Here is a 21,786-nt window from a genome sequence, read left to right as displayed (position 1 = left end):
AGAGCATAGTAATTATAGTAGAAACACTCTTAAGTTGGAAATATTATTTAGGAAGAAGGAGGGAATTGATGATTCATTTAAACTTTTTAAAGGCAACTGTGCATATTCAAAATGTAAAGGTAACCTCTGAAGGAGCCGGTATATACTTGGAATTATATAACTTCCAAGAGAAAACTTGATCAATTCAAGAGAAGGCAGAGGAAGAACAAAGGGAATCCTGTAAAAAGCATAACTAGAAAACAAATTTTGATGATAAGGTAAATAAAAATATATCAGTGGTCACAGTAAAGATATGTGAGTTAAATCCTAAACCTCAACCTAGAGCAACAAATAAATGGCAACACTAACAAAATCATTAGTAGCCTAAAGTTATAGTGGGGGATTTTAGCATAATATCAGTTTAACAGACTGAGACACACAGAGAGGATGTAAACAACAGAATGGCAAGCTTGATCCAGTGGACATTACTACATCCTGGAACCAGTATACTTTTCAAACACACACAAAAATGTGCAAAACCTGACTACAAACCAGGCCAGAAATCTATCTCAACAAATACCAGAAAATCACTATCATGGAGATCCTGTGGGCTGATTACAAAAATAAATTGATAACAACAACAAAAAAAGAGGTTTTTTCATCATTTAGAAAATGTAAGCATTGCCAAATAATTCATGGGTTGAAAATATCAGATACCTGCCTTCCCAACCACCTTTGCAGCAAGGGGAGGCCAAACCACCTAGTTCCAGCCAATGAGATGTAAGATTTTTCCTTCTGATAAAAAGAGGAAGATATTCAAGAGAGACATGATCTGCTTCTCGGGAAGGGGATGAAATGGATGGTGACAGTTGGGAAGGCAGTGAGTAGTACCTACCACGTGAACCTTAACATCAAAGCTGAACAGTATCAATACAAAAAGGACACTTACAGACCCATCTCAGTTAAGACATGAAAATCCTATATAAACCATTAGCAAATCAGATACCTCAGAATCTATCTAATAATAGCGGGATATGCAAATTAGCCAGGATGCCGTAACATCACGACCAAATAGCAGGGACCTGAGGCTGCATGGCGCCTGGCCTGGGCGAGGGACCTCAGGCCGTGCCACCTGCCCAGTGGAGCTTGACAGGGGACCTCTGGCCACGCCCCCTGCCCCAGTGCCAGGCCGGGGGACCTGAGGCTGTGCACCCCTCCCGGAAGGACTTGACAGGAGTGGGGCTGGCCGGGTCTGGATCTCACCCAATGGGGGTGGGGCCGGCCGGGTCTGGGTCTCCTGCATTTTTGAAGCGGGTGGTGGGCAGGGACTTGACTCTAGGTCCTGCCTCGTGCCCCAGACTCTGACAGGAGGGAGATTTTCATATACATTTTACTAATTTTTTTTCATCTCTGACACTTTTATTATAGAGAAAGGGCAAATAGCAATATTAAAATATTTCCTCTAATTAATTCCCTTTTAATGTGTATGAATTTCGTGCACTGGGCCACTAGTGTAATAATAACAATAAATCATGACTTAAATTTATCCTTGACTGTTAACATCAATATGAGAATTCAGCAAGATTCTTGGGTATAAAATCTACATCAGAAACCACTAGCATTATTATTATACAGCAGGAACAATAAATGGGAAAAAATAGCTTTTAAAAATTCTAGTTATAATAGAAATAGAAAGCTGAAGGTACCCAGTAACAAATCCACAAGATATACAAAAACTTTTTGGAAAAAATATGAAATGTTAGTGGAGGACATTTTAAAACCCCAGACAAAAGGTAGTATTCGTGGGTGGGAAATGCTGTATTGTGAAGTTGCTGTCAATTCCCAAACCAATCATACATTTAATGCAAGTCTAATTAAAATGGCAACAAGGTTGTTTTTAAGATAGAATTAGAGAACATAATCCTAAAAGTCCTAATTACTATAGCTTTATAAAGAGCCTTGATATCTGGTAGGACAAGTCCCTCCTACTTATTCTGCTTTTCTAAAATTGTTCATATAAATTTTAGAATTAGAAACCCAAGTGGCGTGAAAAATGAAGAAACCAAGAACATTTAACCTAGAAAAGCTAGATAATGGATAAAACGGGATGATGGTGTAGTCAGGGGGAGAAGAATCAGGCCTGTGTATTCTGTAAGACCCCAGGAGGGCCGATTGGACAAAGACCAATGGGTGAGAATGCCAGGAGAAGGGTTTAGGCTTCGTTTAGGGAAGAAATCTCAGTAGGCAAGCCATGGGAGAGGGCAGTAGGGTGCCTTGTGGTCAGCTATGCTGTCACGGGGGGTCCTGAGCATGAGCAGAACCCACTCTTCAGGCTGCCCCTGAGCAGATTCAAGCATCAAATAGGTGGTTAGACTGGACAACCTTTCAGGTCCTTTTCAACCTGAATTTTCTATGCTCAAAGCAAGTTTCAGACATTATCCTGACTCTCCTCCAGCATATATAAATGAGGAACCAAGAACTTACAGTTCCCTTTGTACAAATATAAACTAGATCTATCCTTTTATCATTTAAAAGGTCTGGGCATGTTTGGAAGAGTACGCACCAGCTATTTTTAGAAGCAGGTAGATTATGGTTTAGTAAGAAAGAAAGAAAAAGTTGACATGTGACATAACTATAAAATAATAAATATTTCTATAATCATAAAAGAAAATCAAACCCATTACTTTGTGGTTACAAACTTGAGTTAACCCACCTCAAGTTTACCCATATCCTCCAGTGCCCATTTAATAATGTACACAGAAATGTCATTGTCCTCTGGACCTGAATTTATGAGGTGGCAAAATAAGTCAAATCTCATTCAGAAGTTGCTTCTAAAATTTATTATCCAAAGCAACTTCTAGAGATACTGGAAATACTCAAAGCCTGTGTAGTCAGGACCTACTCTCTGAGTCTGTCTTGAGTAGAAAGGATGTTTCAGGGAAGGATGTTAGAGTCAGACTGTTTCATTCCGCCATCACCCCCACAGCTGCCATGAGTAGGTCCAAATTGTCCCTTTTTTCTTTTTATCACTTGTCCCAAAATTCCAAAGTAAGCATCCCATTGAGCTCCCAGTCCAAGCCTGAGCCCCCCTGAGTGTGGAGAGGAACTTCCAGCTGGTTTGCAAAGCACTGCAACGATACATATTCTCACCAGCAACCCATGAGGGTCCCGACTTCTCTACACCAAGCATGTCAAACTCAAAGGCTAACATGGGCCTAAGAACCAAGGTTTAAGGTTATGTGGGCCACACACAAAAAAAAGCTTCAATTTTCATAGAAACATAGGTTTATTTCGATAGAGACATGCTGAATACAAGGGCTGAAATAAATGAGTAATCGTTAACATAAAATAATAGAACATTTTAATAAAAATTAATATTTTTTCTTGAACATTAACTTACCAGACACTGAATAATTGCACAAATTAAGAAGCGTAATGCAAATAAACCTATTTTTCTAGTTCTCCAAAAGTGAAATATTTCCTGTTGCGCACACCAAACAAGTCAGTCCAAGACTAATGACGTGGCAATCGGCTGCTAAAATATTCGCTGCTAGTATTAGTGGAGAGAAATGGTGCACCTGCGCATAAGGTGCATAAGGGAAATGAATGCAACACGATTATAGTAATCAGTCATTAGTGCACGGTGTAGTTCATTATTAATAATTATGTATAACAGGATATTGTAAAAATTAAGTTATGAAATTTTTATTAAAACGTTTCTTACATACCGTTATGTTGACTGGGCCAAAAAAATATTCGTTGCGGGCCACGAGTTTGACATGCTTGCTCTACATGATCAGCAACACTTGTTATTGTCTGTCTTTTTGGTTATAGCTATCCTAGTGGGTGTGAAGTTGTATTTCGAGGTTTTGATGGGCATTTTATGTCCCTAATGCTTTTCATGTGCTCATCAGCCATTTATATGTCTTCTTTGGAAAAATGCCTATTGAAGTCCTTTGTCTTTTTCAATTTGGTAAAATGTCTTTTATAAGGGCCCTTTATCCCTTTATTACTTGCTTTCATCTCCCAGGGTTGCTGTAGCCTCTGGCCCTTCCTACATCTAATACACTGTTATGTGCGCGGTACATTTTGGCGGTTGCCTAATACATTTAGGACATCACATTAGTGCTGATACATTAGTGCATTTGGTGGTTGTCCTTAGATCCAGTTTAGTTAACCAAATAACTGTCTTAAAAAATCTTGGCATCCAGGGAAAGGAGGCAAGATACTCATCAAACTCTGGAATAGTGATTCTAAATCAAACCTGTAGCCCAGAATCATGTGAGGTGATTCTTTTATCCCTTTTTCTTTTCTTTTCATATTTAGCACCTCTCTAATCCCTTCCCATTGAGGACTGGGAATTGGTGGGGGTAGGGGTGCCTTGGAGGAAAGATGAAGCCTATTTTAGGCTTGTTTTTCAGTCATGAAGTGACATGTTCTTCCCCACCACGGCTGCTGGATTAATTAGGCTGTGCTGGCAGCTGCCAGTCAGGGAGGGTTGCCAGCTTCCAACAGTGAGTCCGCCTAATGCCTCAATCAGTTTGCAGAGAGAATGTTTCTCTTGCTATGTGGCTCCTACCTTCCAGGGCAACCTCTTCTGGATTCGAGCAGCTCTGGGTAGAAGGTACAGCTTCCATAAGCCATGAATCCTGTTTAACAGGACAAGCAAAGCCACCAGCTCATCGGTAGAGCTTTGTTGCCATGGCTTGGATCTGTCTTTCACATTTCCTCTTCCTGTTCTCCCAGATCTTCCCCAGAGTAAGAGACCAGTGCCCTGAGCTCATTCGGCTTTGGGGGGCCCACCACCTCGGCAACAGGTTGTAGAAAAGTGTCAGTGCCAGAGATTCTGACCTCAGAGCTTATGTCCATGCTATTTTTAAAGGCTCTCCATGGTCATTATTTGGCTTTTGGCTATCCAGGTGCAATCTTCATTCATTCAGAAAATATTTATTGAGCATCTGCTGTGTGCCACATGCCAAGGCACCATTCTAGGTTAGGACAGGTAGCTCTGAGCAGAACAAAGACCTCTGCCCTGGTGGGGCTAGCATTTAGTCACAATATCTAAAATCATTGCATACCTTGGAATACTTAATCTTCTATATAAATATATATTTAATATACTATTAGATAAATTATTCAATTAATAATTTTTAAAATATATATGCTGGGACAAATAGAGCATGAAAGGGACTTCTTCCAGGCATACTTTTTAGTGCTTACTATTCTGTTCTGTCCCCACCTCAATTCTTTTTTTTTTTTTTTTAATATATTTTATTGATTTTTCACAGAGAGGAAGAGAGAGGGATAGACAGTTAGAAACATCGATGATAGAGATACATCGATCAGCTGCCTCCTGCACGCCCCCTACTGGGGATGTGCCCGCAACCAAGGTACATGCCCTTGACCGGAATCGAACCCGGGACCTTTCAGTCCGCAGGCCGACGCTCCATCCACTGAGCCACACCAGCCAGGGCGCCCCACCTCAATTCTTAAGAACATGCCAGGCATTCGCAAAATGACGGAGCCCTCAGCTACTCCCATGGGAAATCACAGAAACAATGTTTAGGCTAATTATTAGGACCTTAGTGTCCAGTTCAGTGGTCTCCCATCTTCGTTCTTTTTTAAAAAATATGTTTTTATTGATTTTGTTAGAGAGAGAGGAAGGAAGAAGGAGAGAGAGAGAGAAACATTGATGATAGGGGATCAACCCCACAACCTGGGCATGTGCCCTGATAGGAATCAAACCAGCGACTTCTTGGTGCATGGGATGATGCTCAACCAAATGAGCCACGCCGGCCTGGCCATCTTCGTTCCTTGATGGCTGATGTTGACACATGTGGACTGTTCCTCTGGGTTCCCCACAGCATGCTGGCCACATGTCCCTCACACTGTCCAAGCAAAGCCCTCCCAAGAACCTGTGCCAGATAGGCCTCTTCCCAGAATCCCCGCATAAAGTGTCCCTTTTAGTTGGGAGAGCGGAGGTGGTATCCAGGAACTTCCCGTGAGGGAAGCCAGCAGCCCCGCCTCTTGCAGGTGATGGCTCCAGTCTGGAAACTGCTCATCTCTCTGCTGCCATAGGAAGAATTACATTAAGAGCAGAACTAAAAGACCAGCCAGAAAAACCATTAGGACGAGTACAGCAGCTGCAGAAGAAATGTAGAGACTCAGAAATTACTGTATGTGGAACTGGATAGGAGTAATTGATTATTAGGCAGCTAAGACCTTTTATTTTTTTTAATGTGTTCTTATTGATTTCAGAGAAAGAAAGGGAGAGGGAGAGAGAGATAACAACATCAATGATGAGATAAAATCATCAACCAGCTGCCTCCTACACGCCCCTACTGGGGATCAAATCCGGGCACTGGGAATCGAACCATGACCTCCTGGTTCATGGGTCGACGCTCAACCATTGAGACATACCGGCCAGGGCAGCAGCTAAGTCCTTTTAAAGTCGTTTAAGTGAGCTGCAGTCAGCACCAGTGGTTCTTCAGGTGCGCTCTGCCGGGGAACATCCTGAGTGAAGCACTGTTTCGTGAACTCAAGAAGCCTGGTTTTCTGCTGGGAATGTTGATGTCCAAAATTTCCAGTTAAGACCATTGTAAATCTGGTCCCTGTTGATAAAATTAGATTAGACTCCATTTAGATCACATTTGACCTAATGATGTTTAGTACCTCCTGGGGTCCAGTAATACTCCCCAATGCACATTAATTGAGATTATTTGTCATGAAAGTGAGATTATATGTCATGAAGAAACGCGGTGATAATCTGGATTATAAAGTACCAGAAGCTTCTAATGGAGGGAGATGTTTATGTTTCAGTTCCATAAATTCTTTACGAAGGAGGTAAACACTCTTAACCTAAGTGTTCGGATTATGCCTGCCTATGGGGCCTTCTCGGGTCAGTTGTGATTCAGGGAAAACTGGAGAATGCATGAAGGCTGCAGTGACTGTATTCACTTAGGTCCAGGCTGGGTTTCTCGGTCTTGGTACTGTTCATATTGGGGCCAGATAGTTCTTTGTTGTGGGCACTGTTCTGTGCATTGTAGGATATTGGGCAGCATCCTGGGCCTCTAGACAGCAGCAGCAGCCCTCCACCCACCCCTCCTAGTCATGACCACCAAAAATGTTTCCAGACTTTGCCAAATGTCCCCCCAGAGCGGGGGGCTGCAAAATCCCAACCCCCACCTGCCATTGAGAATTACTGCTTTAGGATGACCTACCAGCCATCCCGGTTTGCCCAGGACTGAGGAATTTAGCCTGTGGGACTTCCAGCGCTAAAACCAGGGCAGTCCATGCAAACTGGGAAGAGTTGGCCACCCAGCTGTGTCTCTGATATGTTCTACATCATACTAAAGTTTCAAAGTAAGAAACCAAACGTCTTGAAAAGTCTGTCTTCCACAAAGGCCTTTGGGAAACCTGGTATCATTTCACAGCAGCACACTTTGCATTATGGTAAAGGCTTTAGGGACAAACGCCCATCTCTTCCCTCGGTGTCTCTAAACCTGGGTCATGGTGAGACCCATGGGGAGCTTCGGTCCTGGCCAGCGGACCAGGAGGACATGCTTGGAATCATGCCACCTTTCTGGGAAGAGAGGTTCTTGTTTGACACTTAGTAGTGCGCTTGAATGACAGACGTCTCCTTAGAACTGTAGGCGGTGTGACAGGATACATCGTGAAAGTGACAGCAACAGTGGGGACTAATTTAATTCCATTTTTGCTTGCAGCCCTGATAAATCATTACTGCAGGGAAAACTAAATCTTACTTTCTCAGACCAGAATGATTTGAATAATGATGTGCTCTGGGGAAATTGGGGTCTGAGAGAAGGTCTGCTCATGGGCTTAAAAATATTTAAACTGAAGTATCAGAGAACTCGACGCAGAAGCCTCCTGCGCCTGGCCCGGTAAATGACTCGCACCAGAAGGGCCTCCCTCCCACACTAATTAGAACAGTCGCATAAAATCATACCAACCATCTTGGCTGAAGGATTGTGTTTTTTAGGGTGGCTCATTGGAAAAGGTAATTGACTATAGGGCTGTGTATCCTGCAAGAGCTGGTGAATGAATCAGCTAAAATAAGGATCCTAGACTCTAGAGTCCTGACCATTTACAAATGGGAACAGTTTCCATGTGAATGGAAAATCGCCAGTGTCTTTCATGTGCCTTCCAGAAAATGATTGCTGCTTGGGAATGTGTTTATGCTGGGAGGCTTATTAAATGACACAGGGAATGAATTGTGGAGGGAGGGGACTTGGGTCTCAGAGGGGCATGCCTGAGGAGCCTAATGGATCTGGGGAGGGGTGCAGTGTAGATGGAACACCAGCCCCAAGGAAGACAGTGGATAGGGGGCCCCAGTGCTGATAGGGAGTCATAGGTGCTTTGTCTAAGTTAAACAATGCCTTGCCTACTTTGGGGACACCCTGTAATCCTCTTGCCTGTGATTAGAACCCACCCTCCCTACACTATTCATTGCCATATCACTCTGGAATTGGGGGCAAAGAGGAGGAAACCCAGGGGAAGTTTTGCTTATGACCCACACGGGACATCAGCCCTAGTTGTGCTCCCACTTTAAAGACTGAAAGGATAGATCAACCAAAGGACTTGTGTGCATGCATATGAGCCTATCCAACGGTTAAGTTCAACAGGGGGTTGGGGCATCCGTGGGGAGGGGTGTGGGATGGGAATGGGGGGATGAGGACAAATATGTGACACCTTAATCAATAAAGAAATTAAAAAATAAAAATAAATAAATAAAAAAAAAAAAAAAGACTGAAAGGATAAATCACAGGCAGAAGCTATAAAAACGCCTGTCGGGAAGCAGCCTTCCTTTTGAGCGGTGTGAGTGTAAGGTAAATGAGCAGTTACCGCTGAGATGATTTTATAGGAGTGAGGCGTTCTGCTTTAGAGCAGCAAGAAGGATGATTATGTGAATTCTGAAGCTGCTCCGGCTCTCTCCCCACGGCCCACCTGAAGCAGTGGGCTTCCTCGCACTCACCTGACTCAGGGGAGCTTTCCTCTCCCCTTTGTTTTAACCCCGAGAAATGGCCCAGAGCTTTGGGTTAGATCCAACCAGCCAACCATTGAAAATACATATTTGTCTTTTAAAGAGCAGGTCCTGGATACTGTCAGAAACAGGAGAAACAATTTGAGAAGACATACAAGGTACACAGTATTTTACTGGCCCTGGTTGTCATTAAATTCCATGTCCAGGAGGGATTAGGGATTTGGGATTCTAGAAGCGTGATTCCCTCCCTCCGTTTCCTAGCTATATCAGCTTGGAATTTAAAACTGCCTCGTGGTGTTCTTTATTGCCAACATGCAGCCCTGAGGAGCTGTGCGTCTGCATCATCTTACTGGTCTGATGTACTGCTAGACATCGGCGTCCCAGACACCTCGCTGCAGGCACCAGAATAGGAAAGACAGAAAACCCCAGGGTGTACTGCTGAGGGGAAATAAAATCGTGCAGGCATATTTAAGGAATATATAATACTGTATATTTAAATAGAATATTTAAGGAATTCTCTAGGCCTGTCCTTTGCTGTGGAATTTGCCTCTGAATTAGCCCTTGATTTACAAAAGGTGTTGGGACCTGTGCGCTTGGGTTTTCTTTGTTTAAAGAATCTGATTTCTGTACATGTCTGCCTGGGTCCCTGCTCCAGAGGCACCCCTCTGTCATATTTGTTTTGTAAGGCTGCAGCAGCAAATTGCCAAAACTGGTTGGCCAGAAACAATACAAATGTATCCTCTCACTGTTCTAGAAGCCAGAAGTCTAAAACCCAGGCATCAGCAGGGCTGGTTCCTTCTGATGGCTCTGAGGGAGAATCTGTTCCCTGCCTCTCTTCTGACTTGGGGTATGTGCGGCAGTCCTTGGCTTGTAGCTGCATCCCTCCATTCAGTCTCCGCCTCTGTCTTCACATGGCCTTCTCAAACCTAGGGAGACTTTGCCTTGCAAAAACTCTATTTTCAAATAAGATTAAATTCACAAATTAGGATGTGGATACGTCTTTGAGGGGAGACACAGTCAACCCTATAGTCATGAAGGGGTTATATTATGTTTCTCTTCGCATCTCTAAAGTTCTACTCTCTGTTGCTTTAGTCCACTTCCAAAAAACATGGCTCATTTGGATTGTTAAGCTGACATCTGGCTCTGACATTTGTCCCTCCCCGCCCCCCCGCCCCCCATATTCTCGTTTAAACATACCTTCATACTACTTCTCCCACCCTATCACTCCTAGTAGACAAAGACAATGCTGGCCAAACACTTGAAACATAGCACCTCCCAGCCACTGAATTCCCATGTTTTTGTAAATCAGATCTAAGAGGACAGGCTTCCAAGTCCTATGAGGTCCCCACACCGGGCTGTAACCTTCTGCCTACACATATTTGAGGAGCACGTGAATATGCACTGAAAACCATAAACTGCGGGAAGGACCAGAGGGATGGGAAGGGCGGCTGCAGAGAAAAGGGCTGCCTCAGGACTCCTCTGCTCTCTAGCAGTCAGTTCATCCAGAAAGACAGGGTAGCATAGCAAGGCACTGGACAGACTCTGATGGACTTTTCTTTTTCTTTCTTTCCTCTTAGCAAACTGCCTAGTTGGGCCAGAGCTGTTGTTCCCAAAATATTTTATGTTACAGAGAAGGCTTGGAACTATTATCCCTACACAATTACAGGTAAGTCCTTTGTGCAGCCAGTATGTTACATGTAGCACTAAACATAACACGGTCAGATTTCACTGATTTCAGGTGTGTTATCCCAGCAGAGACTTGTGGGAGACTCTTACCGTTCTTTAAAGTCTTCACTTTTCCTAGAAGGAGGTGTGGGTGTTAAGCTAAGCCATTTCACTTTCCTTCTTAAAGTGATTTCTCAAGTAATTTTGAGGTGTGGTTTATTTTGACTTGTTTGTTTTACAGCACCCCCTCTTCCACCTCCCAAAGAACACCTTGGCTATAACTTAGCTAAAAGAGTCTGTCGGGTCTCTCTGTCCTAAACTACAGCATAGGACATATCTATGCTGATACTGAACTAAAAACTGTGGCCAGAAAATTTAGAAGGTTTAGTTCCTGCCCTCAAACACATGAAAATTCCAGATCCCACTTGAATATCATCATAACAAGCTCTTCTTATTGGTTCTGAAAGCTGCCTTTCCACTTAAAAGATTTCCTGTGTGGTTAATGAATTGCTCTACTGGAATTATTAGTCTTTAGTTTTGCTTTTATAATGCCAACTCTTTGGTTTTTAATTAGCCACAAACCCGTAGGATAATTGAATTGTCTTACAGTCCTTATCAGACCAACCACCAAAGTACCATATGAAAGAATTTTAAGAACAAACATGGAAGCATTTAATATTTATGAAAGTTTAATTTTTGGAAGGTTTCTTTACCACATTTTTAATAATTATAATGCACTAGTATATATGTTAGTTCTGTGGTTTTCTATTGCATATAAGTGTGGTCTAAATCACCATTTTTTTCTCTCTTCCCCCCCCCCCCGACACTTCCCTTTCTTCCAAATGAACATCTGGAACCAGAATACACAGTAAGTTTTATTTAATCATTTTGAAATATTCAGCTTATAATCAGTAGATTAATTGGGACTGCCCTTGTATTTCTCATCTTACCAATTTAATAAAAATATAGAGGAATAATTCAGCAGAAATATTTAAATGTTGGCTATTACATAGTTATATATAATGCAAGAACCTGACTGTTCTCATTTGTTCCAGAATATGAATGTTAATTTAAAATGCCTTGAGACTTACTTTGCATAATTAACTTTGCTTGCATTTTTAAATAGCTTGGCTGCTCTACTTGTGATAGTTCACTATAACAGAAGAACAGTTTCTAGAAACATGGTATTAAAGAGATGATGCTTGTTATCAATGGAAGGTAGGGTTTATACCTAAAGGCGGTGGCCTTATCCCTTACAGGTGAACCTTGAAACTAGAAAGACGTGCATTCAAACTATTTTACTCAGGGCTCTGGATTGGACAGTCTCAGTGGCTTGATAAAAACCATTTTACTTCTTCTTATTCTATAAGCCTCTAGAGCCATTATTTCCATTTTTTTAAAAAGGACCCTATAACACATTGTGTTGTGGTATTTTCTTTGTATCATTTCCCCTGCGGCCAACAGGTCAGACTGTCATACAAGAAAATGGTTAACTGCCAAAACCGGTTTGGCTCAGTGGATAGAGCATCGGCTTTCGGACTCAAGGGTCCCAGGTTCGATTCCGGTCAAGGGCATGTACCTTGGTTGCGGGCACATCCCCAGTAGGGGGTGTGCAAGAGGCAGCTGATCGATGTTTCTCTCTCATCGATGTTTCTAACTCTCTGTCCCTCTCTCTTCCTCTCTGTAAAAAAATCAATAAAATATATTTAAAAAAAGAAAAAGAAAAAAAAAAGAAAATGGTTAACTGAACTGTGATGGAGTTGAGTTTTTGGTCTTTTGTGGGGGGTTTTGTTAATCCTACCCCGAAGATATTTTTTCCATTGATTTTTTTTTTTTTTTGAGAGAGAATGAAAGAGAGGGAGGGAGAGGAGAGAGAGAGAGAGAGAGAGAGAGAGAGAGAAAGGAAGAAAGAAAGAAACATCGATGTGAGAGAGACACATCGATTAGTTGTCTCACACACATACCCTGACCAGAGCTGCCTGGGATTGAACCTGCAACCCAGGTATGGGCCCTTGACTGGCGGGGGGGGGGGGGGGGGGGGGGGGCGGGGTGTCTTAGTCTGCTTGAGATGCATAACAAAATACCACAAACTGGGTGGCTTAAACAACAGACATGTATTTCTCACATTCTGGAGGCTGGAAGTTCAAAATCAAGGTATTGGCTGCTTTGGTTCCTGGTGAGGGCCCTCTTCCTGATTTGCCAAAAGCCACCTTCTTGCTGTGTCCTTACACAGCAGAGAGAGAAAAAGCAAGCATCCTATTCTATTGTTATAAGGGCACTAATCCCATCATGAGAGCCCCACTCTCCTGACCTCATCTAAACCTCATCACCTCCCATAGGCCCCATCTCCAAATATCATCACATTGGGGGTTGGGCTTCAACATGAATTTGAGAGTAGGCCCACAATTCTTATATACCATGCTCATTCCAGGCCCAGTGGCTAAGTGATGTCACTGGATCCTGGCCGCCTGGACACATGGAGGCCAGGACAGGGCAATTCTGAATGTCAGGTCAAGGTCCACATCTCATTCTCCACAGGGAAGCAACTAATCCACTTTTGTTTTCTATTCCAAATATAGTACAGCTTTCTTTCTCATTCCAGTGGCTGGGGGAGTCTGGGCTTCTCTCTCTGGCTGCAGGTGCAGTGACTCCAGCTCAGCTGTGTCCACAGGGTCTGCCCCCCAGGATTTACAGCAGATGCTTTCCATTGTCTTCATCTTTTTTCCTGTTTTAAATGCTTTTTCACTGGGCTCTTTATCCCTTGAACCTTTAATCCTAAATAGCTCTTCTTGATGTCATTTCAAGCTTTATATTTCCTGTCTGTGCCCCAAAGCACAACTTCCCTGATGTCAGAATTCCAATTTGGGTCACCAAGCCCTACCCCTCCCTCACAGAAGCCAGAGTGGTGTCTCTTTTCATAGGATTAGCTCAGAGCAATGTTGTCTATTCCTAGGCTCCCCTCGGTTTTGTATCTGACTCTCCAGCCTACTACTGAGACCTCATGCTGCCCTCATTTGTGACAAAACCCAGCCACGAGAACTTTCTATTTAGGGTCATCATCTAGGGTTTCCACATGATCACAGTTATAAAGACGTTCAAGCTTTTTCATCATGGTGAGTGACTGCATGTGTCTAGGATTATGTGGAAATGTGATTTGCCCAGGAAATGGAAAAATATATCTTTAGCTTGGTTGTAGGAAAAAAATCTTAATTATACAATAAACAAAGAACTACACAACGACAATTCTCCAGAGGACAGGCCATCTAAGAGTCCTTCAGAACCTGCTGGTCCTTCTGAAGTTTGAAAAGTCACAAAGGAAGGTGCCCGAGGAGCCTGGCTGCCTTCCAGAGCAGCTGACTGTGTTTTTCTCGGGCTAAAAAAAGGCAGCACTGGAGCGTGGACATGGCTCAGCAGCATCGATTCAGCCTCGGTAACAATGGAGGGAGAAGAAATGGATTTTCTTCTCATTTGTAAGAATTTGACAACTTAAGCTATAGTAAGTCGATAGGAGTGACCTAGAATATAATATAACATATATATTGCTGTTATGACCATCCTATTCCACCAAAACATCTTTTTTTAAAAAGCAATTCAGTTGCCTTTCTCTCACCACTTTATTTTCTTTTTAAAAATTCTTATTGATTGATTTTTAGAGAGAGGGGAGGGGAGGGAAACATCGATTTGTTCCACTTATCTATACACCCATGAGTTGATTCTTGTATGTGCCCTGAGAGGGATTGAACCTGCAATCTTGGCATATGGGAATGACATTCAAACTACCTGAGCTACTTGACCAGGGCCCACCAAAACTTCTTTTAATAAGAATTTGCAGGAGAGGGGATGACACATGGGGAGCCCTTTCTGTTAGAATAGCTGGCCGTTACTCAGGGAGCAAAGGTAGATGTGGGTTGTCCAGTGTTACCCAGCATTTAAATTATTTAGTTAAAAGAGGTAGAAAAAGTGAATTGTAATAGACCAGGAAGAAGGAAATGACTGTTTTTAAAAAATTAATCTTTATTGTTGAAAGTATTACAGGTGACCCATTTTTCCCCCCATTGACCCCTTCTAAGGAAATGACTCTTGAATGAGAACCTCAAACAGTATTGAGCCATGATGAAAGATGGGGCTGTTCAGGGTTGTTTTTATTGAGCCTGGAAGAGTCAGGGCTGCTCACAGCTGGGAATGGGCCATCAGTCACCCTAGATGAACTCAGGTTATTTTCCCAGGAGTGGCAATCGATTGAGGTATTATTCTGAAAGCAGCTAGCTGTCCTGGACAGGAATTCCACTTGCAATCTTGGCCTCATCAGCTGCCCTAATAATTGAAAGAGCTGATGGGTACTGATGACCATTTCTCTCCAGCCCTCTCTTTCTCCTGCTGAGACCCCGCCAAGGGTTATTACCTAACTAGGAAATTACAAAACTAGGAAATAGGTACAAGTCCAGGGAAGATACATTATTACACCAGAACTCTAAGCTTAGTCTTGTCTGGAAGGAAATTAGAGGTCAATTGGTCCATCTCAACGACTCTGTCAGCTAAGAGAATGAAGGTCCCTGAGTGTTTCTTCTTTGGGATCATGAAACCAGGGGTTGTGATGGGGGTTAGGAGAGTAGGAAGTAACTTTTTTCTCATCGATTCTAGAGGGAGAAGAAGGGAGAGAGAAAAACATCAGTGTGAGAGAGAGATATCAATTGGTATGTGCCCTGACCAGGATTTGAAACTGTGATCCTTCAGTGCATGAGCAACGCTCTAACCAACTGAGCCACACTGGCCAGAGCGAGTAGGAAATTCAGTTACATCACAATTAACTAAATATCCAGGGCAGTACATAATTTTGTGGGGTAAAGGAAGAGTATTCCTTCTTAGAAATGGGAACATATGAGCTGGGACCTGTTAGGGACCAGGCCAAAGAAAGTCCTCCAGTTGGAGGCATTGATGAGCAAGATAGCAGTTAGGTCAGAAGAGGACCTTCCTAGGGAAGATGGTTGAAGTCAGTGGAGCCATGGATCATGGCATGAAGCTGGTGTCCTAAATGGAGCCAGAATGATGAAGTTCAAAAATCTTCAGAGTTCAAGAGAACTTAGATGGAAACATTCTGGTACCATTTATAACAATCATAAAGACGGTGTATAGCCCATTAAGTAAGGGAAACACATAGGGTTATAAAGTTAAACAGTTTTTGGTATTGCAGGACTTCTCAGAGCCTTTACTCTTCTAACATACATTGTGAATCTCCAAAAGGGATCTGTATCATGAAACATTTACTGCACTTACTTGTCCCTGCGACCTTGGATTTCTCAAAGCCAGTTTTCTAAAACTTAGGGGAGCTCCAGAAGCTTCTCTCAGGGTCAGAGCCATGATTTGCTCAGTAACCAGGCCAGTGGATCAATTATATTTTGGTTAATGTTACTTTTCTCTTATACTTCAGTAGGCTAATATATCACCTGGGGATTATTGTTACTCAAATGCCAGTTTTTGAAGAACTCCCAACAAATGAAAAATTTTTTAAAGAATTAGAACTATACTAGTAAGTTCCTTTTTAAGCCATCTGATTCTGTTAGACCACAAAGCAAAGAGAGCAGCATATTAGGATGACATTGAGCTTATGCATTCTGACTTATTTCAGAAAATGAACTGCTTGTATGGTTGAACCATTTGCAACCCAGCTTTTTCACAGATGTGCCTTGGTCCTGTGCAGGACTGGAACTTGTCTCCATACCTCAGCAGCCCAGTAGATGAGTACCTGGTGAAGCAGGAGCCTTGGAACATCAGTCAGTGTTGTCTGTCTGATTTATCCCATGTCCATGTGCTCTAGCTGTTCCCAGGCTCTTTGTACTTCAAAGAAAATTAATTCAGCCTGGGGGCGGGGGGTGGGGGTGGGGGACAGGGAGAGAACAGAGAATAGGCTTTCTATCCTAACATAGCATTTTTAAATTGTTTGTATTTTTAAATATCACTCGGAATGACTTTACAAAGGGCAATCATAAGAGAAAAAAATATTTGTTTAAAGGAATTTTCCATAGAAGATTTTACTAGGGAATTCTTTCCTTGTTTTCTGTTTTCCACCTAAAAAATTGGATTTCTCTTCTACAGTTTGTTAATGTCTATGGAGTTGTGTTCAAGTTAGTGAGGTCAGAATAATACAACTGGAAAAATTTTGTGGGGCAGGTTGCTATAAAAATAAAATAAAATAAAATGCACATAACTATACTTACGCTAATATATTAAATTTTAGTTATTAAATAGTCATTGCAAAGTTGCCCTATCTCTTTTGACCTTTCTAATCACTAAGATACTCTGAATTACATGATAATATATATTTAAGTGAGGAATTTGCCCAGCTGGTTAAAAGGGAGATTTCTTATAGTTTTTAACTGAATCTGGAGGTTTCCAAACTGGCCATATGCCAACGTATATTTGGGACGTTACCTCAATTTGTTCCCATTTCTACTATTTACATGCATTTCTTTTTCATTTGATGTGGCTTGCCTGTACACTGTTTAAATTCATGTCCTGCCTTTATTGTGTGTGGCTATCAGTATTCTTGAGCATCCTCTGCTTATTGCTGCCTGGACAGGTCCAGCCCTACATTGTGTGAGCCTGAATTTAGTTTCTCTGCCTGATTTTCATAGAAGTGTGAGTAGCAAACCGTGTCCCCATTGAGAAAACATGCTTTCATTCATGTCTTTGCTCCCTCTCCCTCCTGGCCTTGCTTCTCCAGTGGGTGCTGTTACTCATCGTGCCAGAGGATGGGGAGAGGCTCCATCAATGAATGAACTACTGAATGAGCAGAAGCTTCTGTGCAGGGTGCAGGCTGATGAGAAGCAGCCAAGAGGCTGACGTTCATTTCCTCACTGTGGGCTGGACTACACATAGCTATTTCCCTGCTCTATTTCCATGCTCTGCCTTCCTCTCAACCCACCCACTTCTCTTCTAGGTCCACCGCTCTTGGAGACATTTTTCTTCCTGTGCTGCCTATATTTGGGAGAACTTTCTCTGGTTTATCCTCATCTCTAGCATTTACATGCAATTCCTGTTCTTCTTTGCTTTAAAAATTCTTCTACTTTTTAAAACATCTTCACTTGGGTTCCTTTTCTCACTTCTCTGGAACTATGTTCTTTGCCATTTTTTCCCAACTACCCTGTCACTATTTACTACCCACGTTATCTGTGGGTAAAGTCATATGTGGCCCCAGGAACCCAGAACAGCAAAGAAAACCCAAATATCTCCTGTTATTTCCTTTGCATCTTTCCCTGTATGATGACCGCGATTCTGACAGACAGACAGACAGACAGACACCTTATTGAAATCGTTATGTGTATTAAAGATCTTCTCTGCACAAAAGAGAAGTTTTATATATGTTACCTTCTAACGATAGGGCCAATTTTCTATCAAACTGGAAGGATAGCCCGGCCAGCTTGGCTCAGTGGTTGAGCGTCGACCTATGAACAAGAAGGTCATGGTTCGATTCCCAGTCAGGGCATATGCCCAGGTTGCGGGCTCGATCCCCAGTGTAGGGTGTACATGAGGCAGCCAATCGATGATTCTTTCTCATCATTGATGTTTCTCTCTCTCTCTCTCTCTCTCTCTCTCTCTCTCTCTCTCTCTCTCTCTCCCTTCCTCTCTGAAATCAATAAAACTATATTAAAAAAATAAAATAAAATGGAAGGATAAAAATTTCCTGATGAAGAATAAATTGAAAGATACTTTAAAATCTAGGTGTCTACCAACTGCCTCTACATATAGACTCACCACCAACCATCCTCTGTTTTACAAACAGCACAGCTCAGATTCCTAGATAATAATAAACCCTACACTCCAGGCCTGACCTACCTAGCCCCATGGAGGCTAGGGTATAAGTCTCCTGTTGTGAGATATGGAACATTTGCAAATCCAGTTTTATTAATGATCCCATCTCAAACTAAAATTCCCTGGATGGCCTTAGATTACATTTAATATGACAACAAAGAATATGGTACCAGAGAATCGATGTCTTCAGGGGAATTCCATTAGAGAAAAGGTCAGGTCTGTATAGAGCTTAATGTTCATTGATAGCAGGGAACATGTGTTGCGTAGAGTTAGAACAAGATGGCCAGGGAGGAATGCATTGAGTCCCAGATGAAAGCTAAAAGGAAATGATCTCTTAAAAGCATATGAATACTTCATCTACCCCCGGCCAGCTTCTCAATTCTTCCATTTAACTTTCTTCATTCCAAGCCTCCATATAAAGTTTGCCCTCAGACATGGAAGGATACTGGCTGGTCACCAGGAATGAGGCATTGAGTTACTGGGCTCAATCACTGGTTTTTAAACTTTCCTTTTCTTGGTCCAGGAGGTTTCTTGGACATGCCCCATTGGCCACCATATCTCTTCATAACATTTTATTTGAAGAATAAACTCCGATGTCACTTAAATGTAGCTTGAACTGTGTCACTTCTTAGATCCCACCCTGTGTTAAAACTCCATGAACAACACTTGAAGTAGTGATTGCCAAACTTTCTGGATTTTTACCTCCTCCATCTACTTATCAGTGCTCTTATAATAGGCTCTTCTTTAAAGAGGACTAAAATTAAGAGAATTTTTAGAACATCTTGCGATTTCCATTATACATAATAGATTTTGGGATATCATTGATGTGTTTATTCACTTTTTTATTTGATTTGAATTTTTCTGATTACTGAAAATAGATTTTTATTGTAAAATCCAAACATTATAAAAATGTATGGTGTCGGAAATAAAAGGGCCCCATAATTCCCTCTGTTCTCCATAATAATATTTTGATGTCTATTTCTCTATTTTTTTCTGCGTAATATATTAACCATTGGTGGGGTTTGGTTTTTTCCTCTTTTTACAAAAATAGGATCATCCTGTTTTACACTTTGCTTTTTTCATAGTCTTAAAGTTCACCACAGTGTGTTTAACCAACCTTTCCTATTGGACTTGGGTTGTGTTCATGTCTTTTATAGGACCAAAAGTGTGGTCATGAATGCTTGTTCATTTGTCATATTTTTTTACAATTGAGAATTCACACCCTTCCTGGATTCTGGGTAGGAATTTAAAAGCACTTCTACAGTAGAAACTAACTTAAGCCATCATATTATCACTTTGAATTTCCGAAGTAAATAATTATTTCTTCAGTTTATCTTTCGGGTAAGTCCTGTTTTCCTTCTTTGGATTTATTTGAAGCAAAGCAGCACATCTATCATTTGACAGATGCACACACACTTATTTTCTTTGCTCAGTGGCCACAGGGCATATTGAGAAGCAAGCCTGTGCCTTAGCCCTCATAACCCCCGACTGAGTACTCAACTACACTAGAAATACTCATGTACCTTACATATCAACTACTTCCAACAGGGCCTGATGCTAGTAAGTACAGTATCATTACTACCTCAGTGTTGGGTCATGTCTGCCTGGCCCAGACTGGACATGGAGAATGCTGACATTGTTTACCTTGGATCGTCATTTTGACCCAAAACTTCCTGGGGTTAAGAAACACCTGGGCCATATGAGGAGAACCTGAACCCTCAGCAAATCAGCAGGAAAGGGGCCTGGAATCTGTTTTTAGCAAACCCACTAGATGAGGCATCATTAGGTAACTTTTAGAAATATACTGTTAGAGAATATATGATTTTTATTTTACTTTGCAAACTGGTGTAGGGTGGGAGTAATACCTGTTCGAGTACAGTTTCCCCCATTGGTGCTTTGGGGGTATAGGATGACAATAGTGATGATCTTCAAAGTGAAAGGTGCACATTCTTCCAGAAGTTTTGCCACTGCATGCTCCTAGGGTGCAGAACACTTCACGAGCCTCAGACTCCTGTCCCACACCCATTCTCCACGGCCACCAGCCCCTCTCCCTCTGCCGTGTGGAGACTGCAGCCAGGGCTTCCAGCACCTTCCAGAAACTGACGATAGAATGCTCAGCCTGTTTGTCCCTTTCTCTTTAAGACTTGCTTGCATTTAGTTTTGTTCTAAGTGTTTCTTATTGCCAGAGCAACCCTAATCAATCACCGGACTAAAAATAGCTCTTTCATGTTTCCAAAGCATGTCTGTAGTGAATTGGAAATTCAGCTCTTCCATGCATTTTGCATATGCTGCTTCCATTTCCCGACACTGAACCTGGGCGTGCTTTGTCTGGAAATTATTCTTGCAGGGGCTCAGGTACTTCGCTCATCTTTCCTGGCATTCTTCTTCCTGACTGCAGATTCCCTCATCACTTCCAAAAGACACAAGTGCAAGCATTTAAATGTTCAGTAGAGAACTGCCGAACTGCCGCTTTTCTGCACTTTTTGGTTTTATTATTAGATAGATAGGTAAATAGATAGATAGATAGATAGATAGATAGATAGATAGATAGATAGATAGCTGATAGATTTCGGAGAGGGAGAGAGAGATAGAAACATCAATGATGAGAGATAATCATTGAGTGGCTGCCTCCTGTACACCCCACACTGAGGATGGAGCCCGCAAATCGGGCATGCGCCCTGACTGGGAAATGAACTGTGACCTCCTGGTTCATAGATCAGCGCTCAACCACTGAGCCATGTAGACCCGGCCACTTTTTAGTTTTAGGTGCTAGAGCTTTCACAGGTACCGGATGATCACTTTATAGAAAGGGGTTCATGCCGGTGGGTGGTTGGTGGGTGGTTGCCACTGGGTTTGGAAGGCTAATGAAAGATGCACAGATCCTGGCTGCTGAGGAAGCTGATTGTGGCAGGGAGCAGGTGACAGCAATACCAATAAGACTCTTCTGGGTAGGGAGGATCTAAGCGAGAAAATCAAAGAGGAAATGACAAGAGATCTTTTGCCTTATTTCCCAAATTTCTCCATGACACCACTACTATTTTTAGGGGGTTGAGGGCAAAGCAAACTCAGAATATAATGAAGTGAAGGTTCCTCTATCCAAGCTGCTCTTGTAGTCCAGAAGACAGAGAGAAAGAAAGATTTTTCATTAGAAAGAGTTCAGATCCAGTGGGCCCAGGGGAGGGGCTGAAATGACTCATGCTGTTCCCCAGGCTCCAGGGGACGAGGGAACCTCACTGCCTGTCCCCTGCTTCATCATGCTGCTCAGTCACCACCCACCCTCTGTCTGGAAGCAGGGTCATCGAGTGGGACCCCGCAGCTCCCAAAAGCTGTTG

At 42.3% G+C, this 21,786-nt stretch overlaps 1 protein-coding gene across 1 annotated transcript in view; it reads left to right on the top strand.

Moving 5' to 3' along the window:
* Positions 1–21,786, top strand: part of PITPNC1 (phosphatidylinositol transfer protein cytoplasmic 1) — a 216,519-nt gene that overhangs the window by 116,422 nt on the left and 78,311 nt on the right. Inside the window, exons 3-4 of the mRNA XM_054709088.1 lie at positions 10,558–10,646; positions 11,506–11,513. Of these exons, the coding sequence (XP_054565063.1) occupies positions 10,558–10,646; positions 11,506–11,513 (97 nt within the window). The remainder of the gene's footprint in view (positions 1–10,557; positions 10,647–11,505; positions 11,514–21,786) is intronic.

Source organism: Eptesicus fuscus, chromosome 20 (genome assembly GCF_027574615.1).
Source record: "Eptesicus fuscus isolate TK198812 chromosome 20, DD_ASM_mEF_20220401, whole genome shotgun sequence".
In the NCBI taxonomy this organism is placed as follows: domain Eukaryota; kingdom Metazoa; phylum Chordata; class Mammalia; order Chiroptera; family Vespertilionidae; genus Eptesicus; species Eptesicus fuscus.
The sequence above is the reverse complement of the archived record's forward strand: the minus strand, read 5'-3'. Positions and strand labels throughout refer to the sequence as shown.